The following is a 22,368-nucleotide window of genomic DNA, read 5'->3' on the forward strand; positions in this document are numbered from 1 at the left end:
CTGTGTGTAAATATATTTATATACTACACAAGGTCCGTTTATAGAGAATTTCAGGATATTTTTGTACTCGCACATTAGGAGCGAAGGAGAAGACTCTCTCCATATCACAGAAGGCCGATTATCACGTCTGGATTTGGGGCTGCACAAAAGCCTGGCGCCGATCCATTCGGTACAATCAAGCTCATTATGTAGAACAATTTACTATCACTTCTAAATGGGGTGAGATTATTCCAGGGAGCAGCTGCCAAACTGCCTGAGTGTCTGTAGAGCGGAATCCGCCGGCACACAATGGCCACATTCGCTCGTTGACTGTAATTCACTTAAAGGCCTAATCGTAATGAAGAGGCTTCGGGAATGAAGAAGAAGAGCCGACGACAAAGAGACGGACGACAGTTACCCTGGTAGATGCCCATTGGCAAGTGTTAGAGCTGTAATTCACCAGTGAACATTATACACTAGTGTAATATATCCTTGTATCTGTAAATCTACTGAGTCTGAATAGGACCAATATACACTTTCACTGATCATCCTCACTACTGCCATTTACTGCCTCCTATAATATCATTATAATCTGTTGTTTGTGCCTTTATAAGGTCACAGAACAACCCCTCAGTGACTTCTAATATCCTTATCATTTACAGTAGGGGGTACATTATCCCTTATAATACATGAGTGATACTCAGAGTTCCCTGTATAACTCAGCCTGCAGCCTTGTGTCTTTATATGGTCACAGAACAACCCCTCAGTGACTTCTAATATCCTTATCATTTACAGTAGGGGGTACATTATCCCTTATAATACATGAGTGATACTCAGAGTTCCCTGTATAAGTCAGCCTGCAGCCTTGTGTCTTTATATGGTCACAGAACAACCCCTCAGTGACTTCTAATATCCTTATCATTTACAGTAGGGGGTACATTATCCCTTATAATACATGAGTGATACTCAGAGTTCCCTGTATAACTCAACCTGCAGCCTTGTGCCTTTATATGGTCACAGAACAACCCCTCAGTGACTTCTAATATCCTTATAATTTACAGTAGGGGGTACATTATCCCTTATAATACATGAGTGATACTCAGAGTTCCCTGTATAACTCAGCCTGCAGCCTTGTGTCTTTATATGGTCACAGAACCCCTCAGTGACTTCTAATATCCTTATCATTTACAGTAGGGGGTACATTATCCCTTATAATACATGAGTGATACTCAGAGTTCCCTGTATAACTCAGCCTGCAGCCTTGTGTCTTTATATGGTCACAGAACAACCCCTCAGTGACTTCTAATATCCTTATAATTTACAGTAGGGGGTACATTATCCCTTATAATACATGAGTGATACTCAGAGTTCCCTGTATAACTAACTTTAAACACTAATATGTTTCTATAGTCAGGAGAATCTTAAAAGGTTTTGAATACCCTCAAATTGGTGCAACTGTGTTTTTAAGGTGGTCAGACTGTTGTCCCGCACTCACACATACAGTATATTGCATATGGCAGCACTTTGGACTTATGGATTAATGTAAGAAAGAAAGCGAAACAGAAATTCGGGATGCAAATTCTATTTCCTTCGACCTTTAGAAACAACTCACAGATTTAAAGATATCAAGATCTTTCTAAAGTGTGAAACCACCCACAAGTGTAAAACATGAAGAAGAAGTGTGTAAATTCATCAGTCTGTGGCTAAAAGGGGCCTAAGCTACTTTATATTATGCAAGATGGAAAACCCCAAAATTTATAAATAAATATATATATATATATATATATATATGCGTAAAGGTTCATGTTACTCAGAGTTCTTATTTAGGCTTGATATGACCAGTGACAATACAGTTCATATAGATATTGTATCTATAGTAGAGATGGATTATTTGGGAAGGGAGTGTGACTGTGGGATAACAGATATAGTAGGGAGAGATGGTGTCTATAGTAACAGTGGATAATAGTCTCTGGGAAGGGAGTGTGACTGTGGGATAGCAGGTATAGTAGGGAGAGATGGTGCCTATAGTAACAGTGGATAATAGTCTCTGGGAAGGGACTGTGACTGTGGGATAGCAGGTATAGTAGGGAGAGATGGTGTCTATAGTAACAGTGGATAATAGTCTCTGGGAAGGGAGTGTGACTGTGGGATAGCAGGTATAGTAGGGAGAGATGGTGCCTATAGTAACAGTGGATAATAGTCTCTGGGAAGGGAGTGTGACTGTGGGATAGCAGGTATAGTAGGGAGAGATGGTACCTATAGTAACAGTGGATAATAGTCTCTGGGAAGGGAGTGTGACTGTGGGATAGCAGGTATAGTAGGGAGAGATGGTGTCTATAGTAACAGTGGATAATAGTCTCTGGGAAGGGAGTGTGACTGTGGGATAGCAGGTATAGTAGGGAGAGATGGTACCTATAGTAACAGTGGATAATAGTCTCTGGGAAGGGAGTGTGACTGTGGGATAGCAGGTATAGTAGGGAGAGATGGTGCCTATAGTAACAGTGGATAATAGTCTCTGGGAAGGGAGTGTGACTGTGGGATAGCAGGTATAGTAGGGAGAGATGGTGTCTATAGTAACAGTGGGATAATAGTCTCTGGGAAGGGAGTGTGACTGTGGGATAGCAGGTATAGTAGGGAGAGATGGTGTCTATAGTAACAGTGGATAATAGTCTCTGGGAAGGGAGTGTGACTGTGGGATAGCAGGTATAGTAGGGAGAGATGGTGTCTATAGTAACAGTGGGAAAATAGTCTCTGGGAAGGGAGTGTGACTGTGGGATAGTAAGTATAGTAGGGAGAGATAGTGCCTATAGTAACAGTGGATAATAGTCTCTGGGAAGGGAGTGTGACTGTGGGATAGCAGGTATAGTAGGGAGAGATGGTGTCTATAGTAACAGTGGATAATAGTCTCTGTGAAGAGAGTGTGACTGTGGGATAGCAGGTATAGTAGGGAGAGATGGTGCCTATAGTAACAGTGGGATAATAGTCTCTGGGAAGGGAGTGTGACTGTGGGATAGCAGATATAGTAGGGAGAGATGGTGTCTATAGTAACAGTGGATAATAGTCTCTGGGAAGGGAGTGTGACTGTGGGATAGCAGGTATAGTAGGGAGAGATGGTGCCTATAGTAACAGTGGATAATAGTCTCTGGGAAGGGAGTGTGACTGTGGGATAGCAGGTATAGTAGGGAGAGATGGTGCCTATAGTAACAGTGGATAATAGTCTCTGGGAAGGGAGTGTGACTGTGGGATAGCAGGTATAGTAGGGAGTGATGGTGCCTATAGTAACAGTGGGATAATAGTCTCTGGGAAGGGAGTGTGACTGTGGGATAGCAGGTATAGTAGGGAGAGATGGTACCTATAGTAACAGTGGATAATAGTCTCTGTTTTAACAGCTGTAAACTACGGTACCCAAAATGCTCAGACAACTCGTATGTAGTAGAATAAATGAGACACAAGCTGAGAGTAGAGAAGTGAGGGAGAGGGGGATATGGAAGGTACCTGTGTAGGAGAAATAAAAGTTATGTGTCTGGCGTGTAACAATTAACAGTAACTCGGCCCTGAGAAGGAGAAAACAAATGGGCGCATTGAGCGAGGAAAGCGGATAATCCAAACTGAATTTCTTTACCATCTGTTTTGTGTCTTTCTACAATGGCTTTGAAAATGGAGACTTAGTAACAAACACAGAGAAGCAAAGAGCAGTCCCTACGGGATACAAACACCACGGCCCCCATTCCTCTCTCTCTCACACAAACCTCTCCAACTGGCTCCTTGGGGGGAGGCTGAGCAAAGGGGCAGTGTAGCTGGTGCTGCCATATGGCTTGTAGTTCAGACTTATGTTTTCTGCTCTGCTACATTGTTTCTGAAGTCGTATCTGGTAGTGCAGAGACTATAGAGAGTGTCAGGCAGTGTTTTCCACAGTATTTACATACTCACATAATATGATAATGGGGAATGAATGTGTATTGTGTATTAGAATTCAGTTTTACTGCACAAAAGACTGGATTCTGGATGAAGTTCCCCTTTAAGTAATTTATGATGGCGTCTCCCTTACAATGGAAGTCTAAATTGCCCTTTATTTGTTATTTTGTGGGACAGAAAGGAGAAGAGCCATAAAATAATATATCAGCCATTCTGCTTTTTGGCTTCCATTTTCCAAGGGGGTTATGTAGGGGGATACCAAGGGGGCAGTGGGGGGATACCAAGAAGGACGTAGGAGGATACCAAGAGGGACGTAGGAGGATACCAAGAGGGAAGTGGGGGGATACCAAGGGGGATGTGGGGGTGATACCAGGGGGGGACATGGGGGATACCAAGGGGGGACATAGGGGGATACCAAGGGGGGACATGGGGGGATACCAAGGGGGACGTGGGGGGATACCAAGGGGGGCGTGGGGGATATGGGGGGATACCAAGGGGGGACATGGGGGGATACCAAGGGGGGACATGGGGGATACCAAGGGGGGACATGGGGGATACCAAGGGGGATGTGGGGGATACCAAGGGGGACGTGGGGGGATACTAAGGGGGGAATTAGGGGGATACCAAGGGGGACGTAGGAGGATACCAAGGGGGACGTAGGGGGATACCAAGGGGGACGTAGGAGGATACCAAGGGGGACGTAGGAGGCTACCAAGGGGGACGTAGTAGGATAACAAGGGGGACGTAGGAGGATACCAAGGGGGAAGTGGGGGGAAACCAAGGGGGCAATGGGGAGGATACTAGGTGCTGTGCAAATGCAAACTAATATAAAGGTTTTTATTAAAGGAAAACATAACATCTCTTTCCCTTTAAAGAGACAAAGTAGAAAACAATGGCCTTGATTTCGTTGCCTTTGATATCAGTGAAAATAAGGCCTGACCCATCCAGCGGTGACAGTCCCAAGGCCCCGCCTCCCCTCCTTCCAAAGCCTAATTGGGAAGATCCAATCACAGCGAGCGCAAGGTCAGGGTAACCTTGAATCCCCCAGCAGTTGGCAGATAAAGTTGGCTCAGGAGTCGCTTGTACACACACAGCCATGTGATCAGTCTCAGTGGGCAAGTCGTGTGGCCCCGCGGGATAAAATGTCCCGTTCTGGCCTATACAGTTACCAACTCTATTCCCGCTTCACTCCCATTCGCTTATTTTACCTGCAAAGCGGCGGATCATTCAGTAGCCAAAATCAGACATAAAATGTACCGAGTCAGACTCTGGGATTGAATAGAAACACCCCCCTTGTCTATTAGTGGGTCTGCCTGTCCCAGAAACCAGAAAGACGATGAGCTGGAAAATCCGATTTAGGGGCCCGAGTCTGAGCCCCTGAGTCTGACAGTTGTATGTTAATTATGGGCAATTCATTATGGAGAACTTTATCTGCATAACTAATGTTCTCACATCTGCCTATTAGGGGTGTGGAGGGGGGTAAAGAGAGGAACGACTGCCTTATACACATACGGGACAACACCTAGGGCATTACAAGGGTTAAAGGGGTTGTTCACCTTAAATTAACCGTTAGTAGGATGTAGAGAGTGATATTCTAAGACAATTTGCAATTGGTTTTCATTTTATATTATTTGCACTCCGGTTTGCAGTAATCTGGTTGCTAGGAACCACATTACCCTAGCAACCATGCACTGCTACGAATAAGAGACTGGAATATAAATAGTAAAGGCCTGCATAGAAAGATGAGTAATAAAAAGCAATAACTATAAATTTGTAGCCTTACAGAGCATTTGTTTTTTAGATGGGGTCAGTGACCCCCATTTGAAAGCAGGAAAGAGTCAGAAGAAGAAGAATAAGGCAAATAATTCCAAATAGATAAAAATAAATAATAACGAAGACCAATAGAAAAGTTGCTTAGAATTGATCATTCTATAAAATACTAAAAATTAACCACCCCCTTTAAAGGAGAAGTAAAGGTTGAAGAACTGGGAGGGGGGGGGTTGACATGTAGAGGGGTAAACCTTGTGGCCATGGGGGGGGGATTTTCCAATTCCCACCCCCAGTGAGCTTCGTTTTGAAACCCCCCCATCACCAGATTTAATATCTAGCACTAATGTTGGGGAAAGGGGGTACAACTGGGGGTTTACTCCGATGGGAGGGGATCCTTAACACTGACTTCTCCTTTAAAGGGGTGCTTGATCTTTATCTAAACTTTTACTATGTTATAGAATGGCTTATTCTAAGCAACTTTTCATTTGATCTTTATTATTTATTGTTTTTGAATTATTTGCCTTCTTCTTCTTCTGGTTCTTTCCAGCTTTCAAATGGGGGTCACTGACCCCATCTAAAAATGAACGCACTGTAAGGCTACACATTTGTTATTGGTACATGTTTATTCCTCATCTTTCTATTCAGGCCTCTCCTATTCATATTCCAGTCTCTTATTCAAATCAATGCATGGTTGCTAGGGGAATTTTGAACCCCTTTAACACAAGCAAGACTATGGTATGTATAGTAAGTGCTATGAGTTTCAATTCACAGTGGGAATTCCCTACCCTGAAGAGCTCACAATCTATAAAGTTATTTTATTCTTTCGGTCCTCGTTCTTTAAATCCTATTGAAACGCCCCATGCCAATAGGACCCCAACCCCCCCTACCCCGGTCCCTTTTGAAGCAACTGTGACAAAGGCAAGGGGGCGGGGCTTGTATAAATGGGGGACATGGGAATAGCCGGGTGGGATTAAGGCTGGGGGGGGGGACAGCTGCAACCTCTGACTCCTCCATGGAGCGACAGGGAATGGAATCAAAGGCTGGAGATAAAGAGACAACTTTCCCCCGGGGGGAGAGAGGGAAACACAATAACAGACGAGTCTCAGGCTGGACAAACACAACGTGCCCCTATTTCACTGCGACTCCTGATAATGGGCCGTTGGCATTTCTCATCAGTTGCCTCACCGGCCGCACAGCAGATGGTCCCCCCTTAATTCCCTAAACTTGCCCCCCCCCCCCGTGTACAGACAGTGAGAGCGCTGAGCCCAGAATGAAAACACTGAACCCCCAAGAGATGTTGCTAAAGGATTTACAGTCATTCTATAGAGCTGCATAGAGTTTCCAGCCATTGAGAGACTTTGGGGGACACCAATATTTCCCTCTAACTAATGTCACTATTAGCATTGCAATGATATACTTTGTTCAGCAGAGACCCCTTTGGTGAGGGCCCCCTTGGCTTATAACAACGTTACTAATTCAGCAGGAACAGTCCCTAAGTTTGCTCATAGTCTGTACAGAGAGATCCCATAAAACTATGGCAGCATAGGTATTCCCTGTACTAAGCACAATTCAGCAGGAACAGTCCCTAAGTTTGCTCATAGTCTGTACAGAGAGATCCCATAAAACTATGGCAGCATAGGTATTCCCTGTACTAAGCACAATTCAGCAGGAACAGTCCCCTAAGTTTGCTCATAGTCTGTACAGAGAGATCCCATAAAACTATGGCAGCATAGGTATTCCCTGTACTAAGCACAATTCAGCAGGAACAGTCCCTACATTTGCTCATAGTCTGTACAGAGAGATCCCATAAAACTATGGCAGCATAGGTATTCCCCTGTACTAAGCACAATTCAGCAGGAACAGCCCCCTAAGTTTACTCATAGTCTGTACAGAGAGATCCCATAAAACTATGGCAGTATAGGTATTCCCTGTACTAAGCACAATTCAGCAGGAACACTTGTGTGTTGGTTACAATTCCACTGAGTAGTAAAGGACAAGTAGGGCAGACGCTGGAAGTGCCCATGAAACAACCCCCATCAGACGCAGGAGCTGGAAGAGGCTTGGGGTCAGGGCTGAATTTAGCCTGTATAAACTATAAATACTGAGTGAGCCCGTGGCCCCCACATTGTGGCGTGTAAATGTCACAGACAGGGGGGAGACTGGAACATGTGTTTAGTGGCAGGAAGACATTGAGGAGAGGAATGTGAAGCTTTGAGTAGGGCAGTGAGTTCTAGTTGGGAAACACATGGTAACTGAGGAGTTAGAGTACAGGAAACCCACAGGCTTCACTTATTAATCATTAGCTCCAACATGTGAATCCCATTACCCCCGGCCCATGTTAAATATATAAATATATAAATATCCAGCCACTGCTGGAGCTCACAGACGGGCCCCACATTGCTGAGGCCCCAGCTCTGGAAGCGTTTACCCAGGTTTTTACCAATATTCCAATATGTCTTTAGGGAGGTGCAAGAAGGGTGAATGCTCTTGGCCCCAACATCTGTATGATACCCCCCCAGCAATTGTTTTACAAGAGACTCCTTAAAGGTGAACCTCCATATTTAGCATTTTCTACAACGGCTAATTCTAAGCAACTTTTCAACTAGTCTTCTTTCTTTCTTTTTTTAAGTACGGTATAGGATCTGTTATCCAGAATGCTCGGGACCTGGGGTTTTCCGGATAACGGATCTTTCCGTTATTTGGGTCTTCATGCCCTAGAAGTCTGCTAGAAAATCGTGTAAACATGAAATAAACCCAATAGGCTGGTTTTGCCTCCAATAAGGATTAATTATATCTTAGTTGGGATCAAGTACAAGTAACTGTTTTATTATTACACAGAAAAAGGAAATCGTTTTTTAAAATTTGGATTATTTGGATAAACGGAGTCTATGGGAGACCATTCCGTGATTTCTGGATATTAGGTTTCTGGATAAGGGATCCTATACCTGTATTAGAATTATTTTCCTTCTTCTACTGAATCTTTCAAGATTTCAAACAAGGTCACTGACCCCATCTAAAAACAAATGCTCTGTAAGGCTACAAATGTATTGTTATTGTTACTTTTTATTACTCCTCTTTCTATTGAGGCCCCTCCTATTCATATTCCAGTCTCTTATTCAAATCAGTGCGTGGTTGCTAGGGGAATTTGGATGAGTGAATCCATTCACTATAACCTGTGTGACTATATCCATTACAATTCCAGCAGGCTGCAGCAGTTCTGTCTTGCTTTATGGCAGGGATCTTAGCTATAAATCCAGTATCAGAGATACACAGAGAGAGGCCCCATAAAACAAGCTTTAATCAAAGGAAGTACATTCATTTAATGATTAATTACCATTTATATAAAAGGCTTGTTAACATTCAATGCCTAGAAATACTGGAGGCTGATTTCACAGCAACAGAGATAAGAAAGCTCAGCCAAGGCAGAGTAAGGGCAGACACTGACGAAAAGATTCAGGAAGATTTAGTCGCCGGCGACAAGTCGTCTTTTCTTCGGGCAAATAATCTCCCTGAACTTCCTACACGCCGGCTAGAATCTAAATCAACGACATGGCGACTTCGCTATCCAAAGTTGCCCAAAGTTGATTCTAGCCGGCGGAGTGGCAGTTTGGGAACTTTAGTCGCCCGAAGAAAAGGCGATTTGTTGCCGTGCGACTAATCTCCCCGAATCTTCTCGTCTGTCTATGCCCTAACCAGCACCAATGACATATAATCTATCGAATGTGACAAAATACTGTTACTGTACAAAATGGTATCATAATACAGGTATGGGATCTGTTATCCAGAATGCTCAGGACTTGTGGTTTTCTGCATTAAGGATCATTCAGTAATTTGGATTTCCATACTTTGAAGGGATTCTGTCATGATTTTTATGATGTATTTTTATTTCTAAATGACACTGTTTACACTGCAAATAATTCACTCTACAATATAAAATTTAATTCCTGAACCAGCAAGTGTATTTAGTTGTAATATTGGTGTGTAGGTGCATCTCAGGTCATTTTGCCTGGTCATGTGATTTCAGAAAGTGCCAGCACTTTAGGATGGAACTGCTTTCTGGCAGCCTGTTGTTTCTCCTACTCAATGTAACTGAATGTGTCTCAGTGGGACCTGGATTTTACTATTGAGTGTTGTTCTTAGATCTACCAGGCAGCTGTTATCTTGTGTTAGGAAGTTGCTATCTGGTTACTAGGGATGCACCGAATCCAGTATTTGGTTCAGGATTCGGCCATTTTCAGCAGGATTCGGCTGAATCCTTCTGTCTGGCCGAACCAATCTGAATCCTAATTTGCATACGCAAATTAGGGATGGGGAGGGAAATCGCGTGACTTTTTGTCACAAATCAAGGAAGTAAAAATAGTTTTCCCCTTCCCATCCCTAATTTGCATATGCTAATTAGGATTGGTATTCGACGGTTGACCGAATCCAAAATAGTGGATTCGGTGCATCCCTACTGGTTACCTTCCCATTGTTCTGTTGTTAGGCTGCTGGGGGGGGGGGTGATATCACTCCAACTTGCAGTACAGCAGTAAAGAGTGACTGGAGTTTATCAGAGCACAGGTCACATGACTGGGGGGCAGCTGGGAAACTGACATTATGTCAGATTTCAAAATTAAATAATTAAATTTAAAAAAATCTGTTTGCTCTTTTGAGAAACGGATTTTAGTGCAGAATTCTGCTGGAGCAGCACTATTAACTGATTCATTTTGGGGGAAAAAAAAAGAATTTTCCCATGACAGTATCCCTTTAATTCTAGGGATCTGCAACCTTGGCTCTCCAGCTGTTAAGGAACTACAAGTCCCACAATGCAATGAAGGAGTCTAATGAAGGAGTCTAAAGGCAAATGCATTGTGGGACTTGTAGTTCCTTAACAGCTGGAGAGCCAAGGTTGCAGATCCCTAATTAGCCAATAGGCTGGTTTTGCTAAGGATTAATTATATCTTAGTTGGGATCAAGTACAAGCGACTCTTTTATTATTACAGAAAAAAAAATATTTAAAAGTTGAATTATTTGATTAAAAAAAAAAAGGGAGACTGGCTTCCAGAAATTAGGAACTTTCTGGGTAACAGGTTTCCGGATAACAGATTCCATACCTGTAATAGGGGGTAATAATACCCTGAGGCCTTCAGTCCGGCCACATTCATTAGCTGCAGGAATCTACATTGAAAAAATCAATTTCTCCATCAATCTGCCTCATTCCAAGCCATGGAAAGAAAATCACTATTATTTTTTTTTCTGTTATTAGTATAATTACACGGATCAGACTATTGGCGCACAGAGAACCCCCGGCCTCACACAACAGCCAATCAAACGCCTTCTGCTGCTGGACTGAGCCCCTTAACCCCTTCAAGAACTGTGTCATCCAGTAAATATTCCTGGCAGGGGGGGGACCTCGGAATTCATTTGTTTGTATAAATAGCAGAAAGTTATGCAACGAATAACGTCAGAAAATTCCATAGGGCGGAACCAGCAGCCGAAGAACACGGTTATCTCAGAAGTTAAAGTAAATAAAATCTCTCGCCTGGAAGGTTTGGGCGGCGGCGACACAAAGACACATTCAGCATTAAAGGGCGGCAGTTTAACAGTTAACTGCAGCTGCTTAAAGAGGCAGACACCTGTATCACATTTTAAAGGGGATGTCAACTCAATAAAAAATTCTCTATGTTTTTTTTTTTAAGTTCTTTCTGTCCCTTTCTATTCTCTGCACTGGTGGTTGAGACTGTTGATACAATGTAAGACAACGCAGCCGATTAACAGACCTGCCTTTGCTGGGGAACCAAGACTTTTGCAACATTGTTTAAAAAGTAACAACCAGGAGATAAGCAAATGCTGCTTTCAATAGCCACTTTTTTTAATAAATAATTTTAAAGGAGAACTAACGCCTAACTAAAGAAGTAGGTAGAAATGTTGTACATGATGTTTTGTGCTTCTGTACCAGCCCAAGGCAACCACAGCCCTTTAGCAGTAAAGATCTGTGTCTCCAAAGATGCCCCAGTAGCTCCCCATCTTCTTTTCTGCTGATTCACTGCACATGCTCTGTGCTGCTGTCACGTACTGAGCTTAGGGACCCACTCACAATATACAGTACACATAGAATAGAAATGTCACAATATAAGGCTGATTAGTAATTAATACACATAATTACTACATGGCAGCACAGAAACCAGTGCAATTAGCATCAGAATTTAATAATCAGCAAACCTGTAGCATCAGCTTATATTACAGCCAGGGAAGCTCATTTTCTGCTGGATAATTAGTGACGAGCCCTAAGCTTAGCTTCTCAACAGCCAATCAGAGCCCACTGAGCATGTGAGTGTCACAGACACTTTCCAAGATGGTGACCCCTGTGACAAGTTTGAAGTCCTGGATCATTGCTGCTATTGACAAGCTCAAACTTTAGCCTCGTGCAATAAGTTCAGTGTATAAAATATGGCATTTTTAGCCACATTCATTTTTAGGGTTTAGTTCTCCTTTAAAGGAGAAGGAAAGGCTAAAACTAAGTAAGCTTTATCAGAAAGGTCTATAAAAATACACCAGTAAATCCTTAAAGTCCTCTGTCAAAAGAAACAGCACATTTCTTTCCTTCTATTGTGTACTCATGGGCTTCTGTATCAGACTTCCTGTTTTCAGTTTAAAACTCCAGGGCTAGGGCTTGAGCATGCTCAGTTTGCTCCTCCCCTCCCTGCTGTAATCTGAGCCCAGAGCTATGAGTGAGCAGGAAGAGACTCAGGCAGGAAGCGATGTCACACTAAGCTAATATGGCAGCTGCTATCCTAAACAACAGACAGAGATACTAGAGCTGTTTACTCAGGTATGGTAAAGCATTCTGCATAATAAATACAGCTTGCACTATTCTGGCTAATCTATTGGCAATAAACTGCTTCGGTAGCTTTCCTTCTCCTTTAATACTATTGAAACAGCCCCATCAGATCCACAGGGCGTGTCGACTGTCAGACCTCACTGCCAGATTGTGGCTCACAGGTAAAAAAGGTTGGGGGCCCCTGATGTACACAATGACCTAGACCTCGACTCTCTACTTCCAAATAACGGATATTTCTCTTTAAAACCATGAGCAGCAGTGAAACCCCCCCTAGCAGCGGCACCAGCACGGGATTTATAGCAGCGCGCGGTTATATAATTTGACAACAGCACTATAAATAGGAAGGCAAAGATTTGTGCAGATCAACCTTTGTCCGTCCTCGGATCAATCCGTTCCCCGCAGTATTAAATAAAAGTCAGAAGCGCTAGAGATGTGAAATCGCTGCAATCGCCTCTCTAGCAGACGGAACCATTTTGCAAGCCTGCGCCGTTTGTTAAGTTAAGCTCCACCTGGCACAGACCCTTAACTTCAAAGCTGGCAGATAATATTCAGATAATGGAAAAGAAACGGAGCAATAAAAGCCTTGATTTTGGTCATTTACCTTTTTTCTGGCGTGAGCTCGGTCGTCCTCCTTGGTGGCTTTGCTGTTCCTCCCGGCCTTGGAGACTTTCTGGTCTCCCGATTGCTTTATAGTAATTTTAATCTCGGGAGGACAGATATAGTTCTCCAGGTTCTTTGGGGGTTTCTTAGCCCTCTTGGTGGTCTGTATCTTCATTTTCAGACTCCCTTCGGTAAAATTTGCCTCTTTGATTGAAAACTCCTGCTCTTCCAAACCATCTCCCGTCACCCACTTCTCGCTGTCGGCGTTTGAGTTGGAATCCACATCCCTTCCAGAACCCAATTCGTCTTCTTCCTCCTGCTCCATAGATTCTCCATTCCCAAGCCCAGCCTTGGCCGTCCCAGAAGTAGGTATCATTGTATCTCCAGAACAACTAGCCGATGGTGGGGCTTTCCCTGCCGGAGCAGACGGATTAGAATCGGCATCACAACCCCTTGTCCGGTTGGTGCTCAAGTTTTCTCTTTGCTCCATGACAGATTTACAAACTTCTCTACAGTGTGTGTATGTTGTGGACTGCAAGACCGGTCTCCAAGTGTAACCGTATATAAATAATCTGACCTTTTACTATTCCAGACTCCAGTTGGGGAGAGAGTTAAGTATCTGAAACTGAAGAGAGAGAGAAAAGAAGACAAATTAACATTCAGGTTATAGATTTCATATGAATGCAAAATGTAATTATGACACGAGTTTCCATGTTCCCAGTCATTAGCCAGTGTAAATGGATCAGTTAGATAAAGGGACTCCTGAGATAGCGTTATGAATATGGAAAATGGGACACCTCCGAATAAGAGCAGAGTGTTCTTTCATGGTTATTAAATTTATACACATTCGGGCATTGCCTATAAGAATAATATAAGGGATAACATATAGTAATCTTAAGCCAAAATCCTGCCATTGAACACCAGTTATATTTAGACAGGGTCGGACTGGGCTGGTGGGAAAAATCCGGTGGGCCCCGGCTCTTGTGGGCCCAGACTCGCTGTGGAGGCTTTTGGCAGGGATGGGGCCTAGAACTGCAGCCCTGGTGGGCCCAGCTCTCCCAGTCCCACCCTTTATTTAGAGGTTTGTTCGATATTTGAAAATTTTAAGACTCATCCAGAAAAAAAAAACTGGTTCTACATGCCTAGATTCAGTTGGCCATTGGCTGATTTGGACCATACCACCCGATAGGTGTGGCACCTCAGAGGAAGACATGTCAATAGATTGTCCTGAGGTCCTCTCGGATCTGCCAACAGGTGCCAGGAGTCAAATGCCATAACCAATCAAAGGTAAAAGTGAGAAGAACCAACAGAAAAAGGGACAACGATCACTCTACAAAGCAAGCCAAAATCATGGGAAAACAAGTAAGTGTGGATTTAAAAAAGTGCAGTTACCAACCACCTGAGAAGCTACAGCAAGCTTGACCTTGCAGCCAATCATAGCATGCTATCCTCACCAATCACACAATGAGCCACCCAAGAATGTCAAACTCATCTATAGGTGTGTTCAGCCTACCCCTTCTAATTTGGGTGTCAGCTCCTTCTCTTAGAAGTGGTGACAGCAGTGTTGGACCAACCAACAAGGATACCAGGAAAACTCCCGGTGAGTCCCAGTGTCAGTGGACTCTCCAGCTCACCCAGCCATTTGGCTTTATATGCCTATACCATGGGCATTTTCCATTTCTGGATCAGAACATAGTAAGGGAAAGATAGATGGTATGTAAAGATAGGAGGTTGGGGGGGGGGTAAAGAAGTTTATTGGGTAGAGGAGGAAAGATCAAGGAGTAAAATCAAATCCCTAATGATTTTACTCTTCTGATGGATTGCTCATTGAGAGCCTGCTCATATCTACACGGTTGAGTCCACTCCCTTAGTTCAAGGCTCAGGGCAGTGCATCTGGGCCTCCACATGACCTTGGGGACCTTGGGGAGTTGTGGACACTATTACAATTGGTTTGAGTATAGAGAATGGGCCTACAGTCTAAGACCCATGGACTGGATGAGGCGCCTTAAAGTTTTTAATGGCCTGAGAAGCTACAGCAATCTTGATCTTGCCTACTCAAAGGCTCCATAGACTTCACTGTATGGACATCAACATGATCAACATGAAATAACCAGCCCCACTACATGTGATCAGTTGTGCAATATCTTAGGATTTCTGGTGGGTCTGCCCATCACCCATCACACAGCCCTATAGGACAAGCCATGAGAATGACAAAGACTTAACCGCTCCCCTTATTGTTCTTGTGGGTATGACCTAACATATCAGTGGTAGGCTCAACAGCACATTCCCACCTCTAGGAAGGGGTTTCAGGGAGAGATAGACATATTATATGATTATTATTTTTTTGAAGGAGATTAACGGAAGGGGGGCAAATCTAGATTGGCCAATAGTTGAGAAGAATCTACCGCAAAAAAAGGCAAAGGTTGCACTTGATCTATGTATCAATGTAACATGGAGCCAATTCACTTTTTTGTCCATGTAACTGTCTCTTCCAGAGTGCTGACACAAAATAGCACTGTGCCTGGGCCCTCTGTAAGCACAGTTACCTTCATTTGCCTGTACGTGCCCACTCGCCCTGTGTCAACACCAAATATGAAAATGAATGTGCTCGCAAAAACCTAAACAAATGTGTTACAGCTGCTTATTGTGTAGAGATTAGAGCAACACATTGTGTGCTGTTTACACAGGAAAGTGTTCTGCTTATGTATCCATTGATACAAACACAGGCCTGGAATGATAAACAGTTAGTGCTTTATTATACCCCCCCTCACCCCCCTCATTTTGAAGGCACTGTCTGGAATTGCCCCGAGAGCTGCACAGAACTGAAGGTGTCCCAGTTGGTTCCTATAAAGAACTTGTGGTCCCATGAGTCCTTGCTATTGTAGACTCTTGCCGTGGGCTTCTTGAGAGCTTCTTGCCTAGGGAAGGTAAGGCATATAATTCTAGCCTATAGCTGGCTACATATTAGCCAATTGCTGAGGAATGTTGACTTTGTCACTTCCTATTGCTCCCCCACCACTACTACAGGACCACCATGAGTAGTCATAGAGCACCATGCTGCTAAGTTAGAAGGCCCCACCCAATAATAAGTCCACCAGATACCAGGCCCAATATCTGCCTGATAATCAACCCAAACCACACCAACTACCAACAAGCCCAGCTGTTTGGGGAGGACCCAAGATCACGCCTTCTATCTTGCCATAGGACCACTGGCTGTAGTACCCCCTTGGCCAACTGGACAATTGTCTACTCAGTCCATAGGCTGAGCAAAATCACATAGGAAAAAACATGACTGCCACTTCCTGAATAATCATGGGACCCCATACTACCAAGTTAGCCCCAGTTATAGATCGCCAGTCACCAGGACCACAATCTACACTCCACAAGCCCAGCCTCTTTTGCAACCCAAGTATCACCCCAGTCAGAGAGCCCCAACTGCAGTGTCCCCTGCAGTATCCCCCCACCCCATGGTGTCCCTGGCCACACACAGAAACTCTTGGGAGATACTGGCCAACTACATTGTTTAGAGAGGGGGGGCGACCTTCTTTACCCTTGAGTCACAATCAATTGTAAAAAGAGTGTGGGAGCAACAAAAACCATGAAAAAGTTCCTGGAGGTGCCATATAGGGTTGCCACCTTTTTACAAAATTTTCACCGGCCAGTGGTGGGAGCGGGAACAAAAGGGGAGGGTAGTGACGTCAAAGGGGGTGGAGCCACAGCACGCGATGAGCAAAAGGCATAAAAAAAAGGTAAGTTGTGGTCAGATTGGGGGCGGGCCACGGGGCCTTTTTTAGGGGTATTACAAATTTACTGGCAGCTACCGGCCCTGGCCTTGGCAGGTGTTTTACCGGCTATGCCCTAGTGCCATATAAGGGCTGTGATTGTCTATTTGGTGGCCCCTATGTGGACTGGCAGCCTACAGGAGACTCTGTTTGTAAGTACAACTGGTTTTTATACAACCAAAACTTGCCTCTGGAATTCAATCATAAGCACCTGCTTTTATGCCGCTGGGAGCAACATCCAAAGGGGCTGTTGAACAACATGTTCTTCACGAGCCACTGTTGGGGACCACTGGTTTAGGACAAAGACACTACGTGGCAATCTCCCAGAACTGCCTTCCCGCCGGCTATTTTCATTCTAGCCGGCTTTTCTCTCTTTGTCACCCGAAGTTTCCTTGTGAGGCGACTTCGGAAAACGAATCGCTCCAAGTGCCACCCCGCCGGCGATTTATATAGTAGCTGACGGGAGGGCAGTTCTGGGAGATTAGTCGCCCGAAGAAGAGATTTGTCGCCGGGGCGACTAATCTCCCCGAATTGCCGCATGTGTCTCTGCCCTTAGAGTAACCAACTGAAATCCATAAGGACGGCTCCACAATCCCGAAATAATGACCCAGCCAACTGGGAATAAGGTGCCTCAGCTTTAGGATCATGTCCCTCCCAGTGCAGCCAGCCTAAAGGTCCCCATAGACGCAAAGATTTTTCTTTGGTGAATGACCGATTTAAGTGAAATCCGACCAATTCGTCAAATTATCGTGAGGTTAGTGGGAATTGAACGTTCGTACATCTTATGATTTTTCGTCCGACATCTGTCAGAAAATTGATCGGCCAGGTTAAAAAATCGGTCCCAGTGCAATCTATGTATGTTTTCAGGGCCAAGCAGGCGGCTACCCTTTGTTTTCCTGGCAATATCGCCTGAAATGGTCTTTTTAGTTGATGGACAAATCGTACAATTAAACTATCATTTCAAGATAATCGTGGTCTCACGATAACGAAAAGATCTTTACATCTATGGCCAGCTTTAGACTCTAATACGGAGGACAGGGCAGTGTTAATACACAACACACTGGATTGCACCACGGAAGAGTTTACTAGAGATGCCCAACCTGGTATCCACGGAATGAAACTCCCACCACACTACGAATGGTGACCATCCAACTTATTTTCAATCTCCAGCACCTCCAACCAACTATAAAAAAAAAACCTCTCTCTATAAAAGGTCTCTCTTTCGTACCAACCACTATTGACTTGGAATTCCCCGTCTCTGCTATGTCACAATTCAGGTGCCGTTTGCTGGTGCAGCTGTCTCTTTAAGGAGCACAAAACGAGAGAGTGCTGGGTTTTTTAGCCAGATCGATCTGGTTCACAAGGAAACACCATTTGCTCGAGGTTTTATGAGTCATTGGCGGTTTTGAATTGACTATGTGCCTGTATAATGAAAAAGAAAACAAAGACAGATTGTTCTCTGCTCATGTCTCTCACCTGGGTCCCTGCCGTTTGCCTAACTAGCCATTGTGCCGCCCTGTTGTGCCATTAATGTGCACGGGTACCGGGGGCCCCCGAGTCTCGCTCTCTCAAACGTGATGAAAATAGCGTTGTAAATCATTAACGAAGAGTTGTTTTTTTTTTATTCTCCCTCCCCTTTGCAATTATCTCGCCAGGTCGGCTGTTTCAAAGGTTGTCAGAGGAGAGGGGGGAAAGCACAGAAACATTCTCGGAATCCGTGCAACGATTTTCACCATTTTCACCCAGTCTTTATCTATAAGCAACACAACTACAGGCATGGGACCTGTTATCCAGAATGCTCGGGACCTGGGCCTTTTTCCGGATAACTGGTCTTTGGATCTTCATACCTTAAGTCTACTAGAAAATCATGTAAACATTAAATAAACCCAATAGGCTGGTTTTGCTTCCAATAAGGATTAATTATATCTTAGTTGGGATCAAGTACAAGATACTGTTTTATTATTACACAGAACAAGGAAATCATTTTTAAAAAATGTAGAGTATTTCAATAAAATGGAGTCTATGGAAGTCTTTCCGTAATTCAGAACATTCTGGATAAGTGGTTTCTGTATAACGGATCCCATACCTCTATGTGTATTTGTAGAAGGGGGACTTACTGTAAGACCGATTCCTTTCTTCTGTCCACTACTATCAGTGTATTAATGAATCAGTTTACGGTTTAAGCCTAAATCTCCATTGTTCTCAGGACGGCTCCCCATTACCTTCCTTGTCACCTTCCTGTACCTTAGTCATATCAACAGTTATTTTAGGACTTTTTGGGTTCAAACCCACCCATTATAATGAAGTATGGTTCCAGGAATGTGAAGGACAGAAGGGTTCCACTCAAATCTGAGCCTAACTGGACATCTAACTGGACTTTTAAGACAATCAAGGATAGATACAGGAGCAGAACTATGGCTATGTAGCAGAGGTATGTGGCCAGTAGTGATGTGCGGGTCAAGAAAAACTCGACCAACACCAGCGGTGCTAGACCCCCTCCATTTATAAACCTGCGACGACCAAAAAGGGGCGGAGGAGGCGGAAAACTATAAAACAGGGAGTCTAAGACTTCGACCCACAAGAGTCGCAACGAGATCGGCCGAAAATGCAGGTATCGGGCACATCAGTACATCATTAGTGCCTAGGATTTAACTGGGGGGACGCATGGGCTTTCTCTTACTCAGGCCCACCCAAAAGCAGTGCTGTCAACATGGAACAGGACCAGGCGTGGGGGTGGGTGGCTAAGAGTGGGCCTTGGAAACCACTACGTTCAGACCCCCTTTTAAAGCCGGAGGCAGATGAAAAAAAAATCTATGATAAAATGAAGACCAATTGAAAAGCTGCCATGAATAAAACATTCCAGAACACGACAAACATTCACTTACAGGTGAACTGCCCCTTTAAGAACAGAACACACACAACCATTTGTTGCCAGCAGACTCAGTAGCCGGCATATCTCTTAGTGATAACTAAGAGCCATCGGGCACCTAGTGAGATAATGAGCTCCTGGCAACCAGTGACTCCTCCCTATCAGCCCCCGCAATAAACCGACTGCAACACGTCTCATCCTACAGGCTTACGATCCTATAAATCCATCCTGGGCATTCCCAATCTATAATCTAAATATATTCCTGAAATATATTATTATTGCTACTTTTTATTACTCTTCTTTCTATTCCGGCCTTTCCGATTCATATCAGTGTATGGTTGCTAGGGTAATTTGGACCCTAGCAACCAGATGGCTGAAACTGCAAACTGGAGAGCTGCTGAATAAAAAGCTAAATAACTCAAAAACCACAAATAATAAAAAAAAATTGTGAATTGTCTCTGAACATCACTCTCTACATCACACTAAAAGTTTATTTAAAGGCAAACAACCCCTTTAAAATGTATTTAAATATAAACATTCATATATCAGCCGGTATCCCCTTTAAGATCAAAACATTTAAAATCCTGTTTGTTTTCGCTGTTTTCACTTTATTTCTTTTTACTGTTTAATGGGTCTGAACTCAAGGCCAAATGCAATAATCTTTTTTTTTTTTTACAGTATAATTCTGGTTTTGTTTCAATTAATTCTTTACAGCACAGCCTTGCATGTTAAGCCACTTGGGAAATAAGCAAGAATTTAAAGGAGGGGAGAAAAAAATCCAAATATTTTCATTTCAGGACACAGAAGTAGGAACAGTGACTATATAAAAAAAAAAACTCTGCTTTTTCCACTTAAATCTGCTTTGTATTCATTAAAAAAAAACAAAAAAAAACATGGCCTCCTGCATTCAGGACTTGGCCGCTCAGTTGCAAATACTAATAACGTTATGATTAAACTTGCTGGCACTGAAGGGGTTAATTATTTTAAAACAATACAAGACTGTAAAATTGATAATGTGCTAAAAACAATGAGTGCACTTTTTTGGCAGGAGCCAGAGCTCCAGCAACTTGAAAAAACATCAGCAAAATTATTTATTTCCTCTTCTTGGCTGCAAGGAAAATGGACTTTCTTGGCTTGAATTACACGCACAGGACTTCTGCTTCCAATTACATCGACTGAGAGTAAAAAAAAAAAAAAAAGGGGGGGGGAATGTTTAGGGGAAAATATGGATGTGGCAAAGGCAACGGACTGGGTGCCAAAAAAATGGGGCTCTAGTTGCTCCAGTTTCCAAAAGGCACCAATGTTTCTATATATCTGTAACCTTGTTATGAGTTAAGGGGGCCCAGTCTGAAGGCCAGTTAGGGGGAGATTTGGGGTGAGTGCTTATTTGTACCCTGGGTACCCCTGGAACTATAGCAGGGTGACACCCCAATGTTTCTATATATCTGTAACCTTGTTATGAGCTAAGGGGGCCCAGTCTGAAGGCCAGTTAGGGGGAGATTTGGGGTGAGTGTTTATTTGTACCCTGGGTACCCCTGGAACTATAACAGGGTGACACCCCAATGTTTCTATATATCTGTAACCTTATGAGCTAAGGGGGCCCAGTCTGAAGGTCAGTTAGGGGGAGATTTGGGGTGAGTGCTTATTTGTACCCTGGGTACCCCTGGAACTATAGCAGGGTGACTGTTACCCCAATGTTTCTATATATCTGTAACCTTATGAGCTAAGGGGGCCCAGTCTGAAGGTCAGTTAGGGGGAGATTTGGGGTGAGTGCTTATTTGTACCCTGGGTACCCCTGGAACTATAGCAGGGTGACTGTTACCCCAATGTTTCTATATATCTGTAACCTTATGAGCTAAGGGGGCCCAGTCTGAAGGTCAGTTAGGGGGAGATTTGGGGTGAGTGCTTATTTGTACCCTGGGTACCCCTGGAACTATAGCAGGGTGACTGTTACCCCAATGTTTCTATATATCTGTAACCTTATGAGCTAAGGGGGGGCAGTCTGAAGGCCAGACACTGTAGTCTTTGCAGCCTTGGATCATATATCTTTGCCTAAAGCAGAGATGCTCAACCCCTAAAATGTCAACATGAAAGGAAAAACGAAAGGTTTTGTCGAAGGCTGCAAACCAATCACGTGATACCAGAAACACTTGCAGCATCGCAGTAAAGGGCTTATCTCTGGCTTTGGAGCAGTTGGCTGTATAAGTGCAGCCGTTCAACCGAAAGCTCAATGTCAATATTTGGAGATGAAATGTCTCCTTCCCCAGAGAACAGTTGGCTATCAGAGCAAGAGAGCACATGGAGAGCATCACGTTGCAGAACCCGAGGAGCACACAGAAATCTCCACTAATACCCTCGCTGGTGCCATACACTTTATTTTTACAGCTGTCCAATATAATAAAATACATTTACTTTGGACACAGAATCTGCAAGAAGTTCTGTCTGAACCGAGTTCTCCTCCCAGTGATTCATCTTAAGGGACCACAGTGTTCTGACCAAAACAAGCAATACAGGTCCTACCATAGATCACTGCCAGAACATAAAGAAGCATTTGACTCGAGAGAATACCCCCTTGTCCCTGGGTGGGCAGCCCCTCAGTTGGGGAACCACTGCCCTAAACGAGGGCTTGGTAT

At 43.8% G+C, this 22,368-nt stretch overlaps 1 protein-coding gene across 2 annotated transcripts in view; it reads right to left on the reverse strand.

The window, feature by feature from the left end:
* setbp1.L (SET binding protein 1 L homeolog) overlaps window positions 1–22,368 on the reverse strand; it is a 136,911-nt gene that overhangs the window by 109,462 nt on the left and 5,081 nt on the right. For both annotated transcript variants that reach the window (XM_018267187.2, XM_018267191.2), the window contains exon 2: window positions 13,086–13,709. In XM_018267187.2, coding sequence (XP_018122676.1) covers window positions 13,086–13,574 — 489 coding nt within the window. In that variant the 5' untranslated portion in view covers window positions 13,575–13,709. The remainder of the gene's footprint in view (window positions 1–13,085; window positions 13,710–22,368) is intronic.

Source organism: Xenopus laevis, chromosome 1L, assembly GCF_017654675.1.
Source record: "Xenopus laevis strain J_2021 chromosome 1L, Xenopus_laevis_v10.1, whole genome shotgun sequence".
Lineage (NCBI taxonomy): Eukaryota > Metazoa > Chordata > Amphibia > Anura > Pipidae > Xenopus > Xenopus laevis.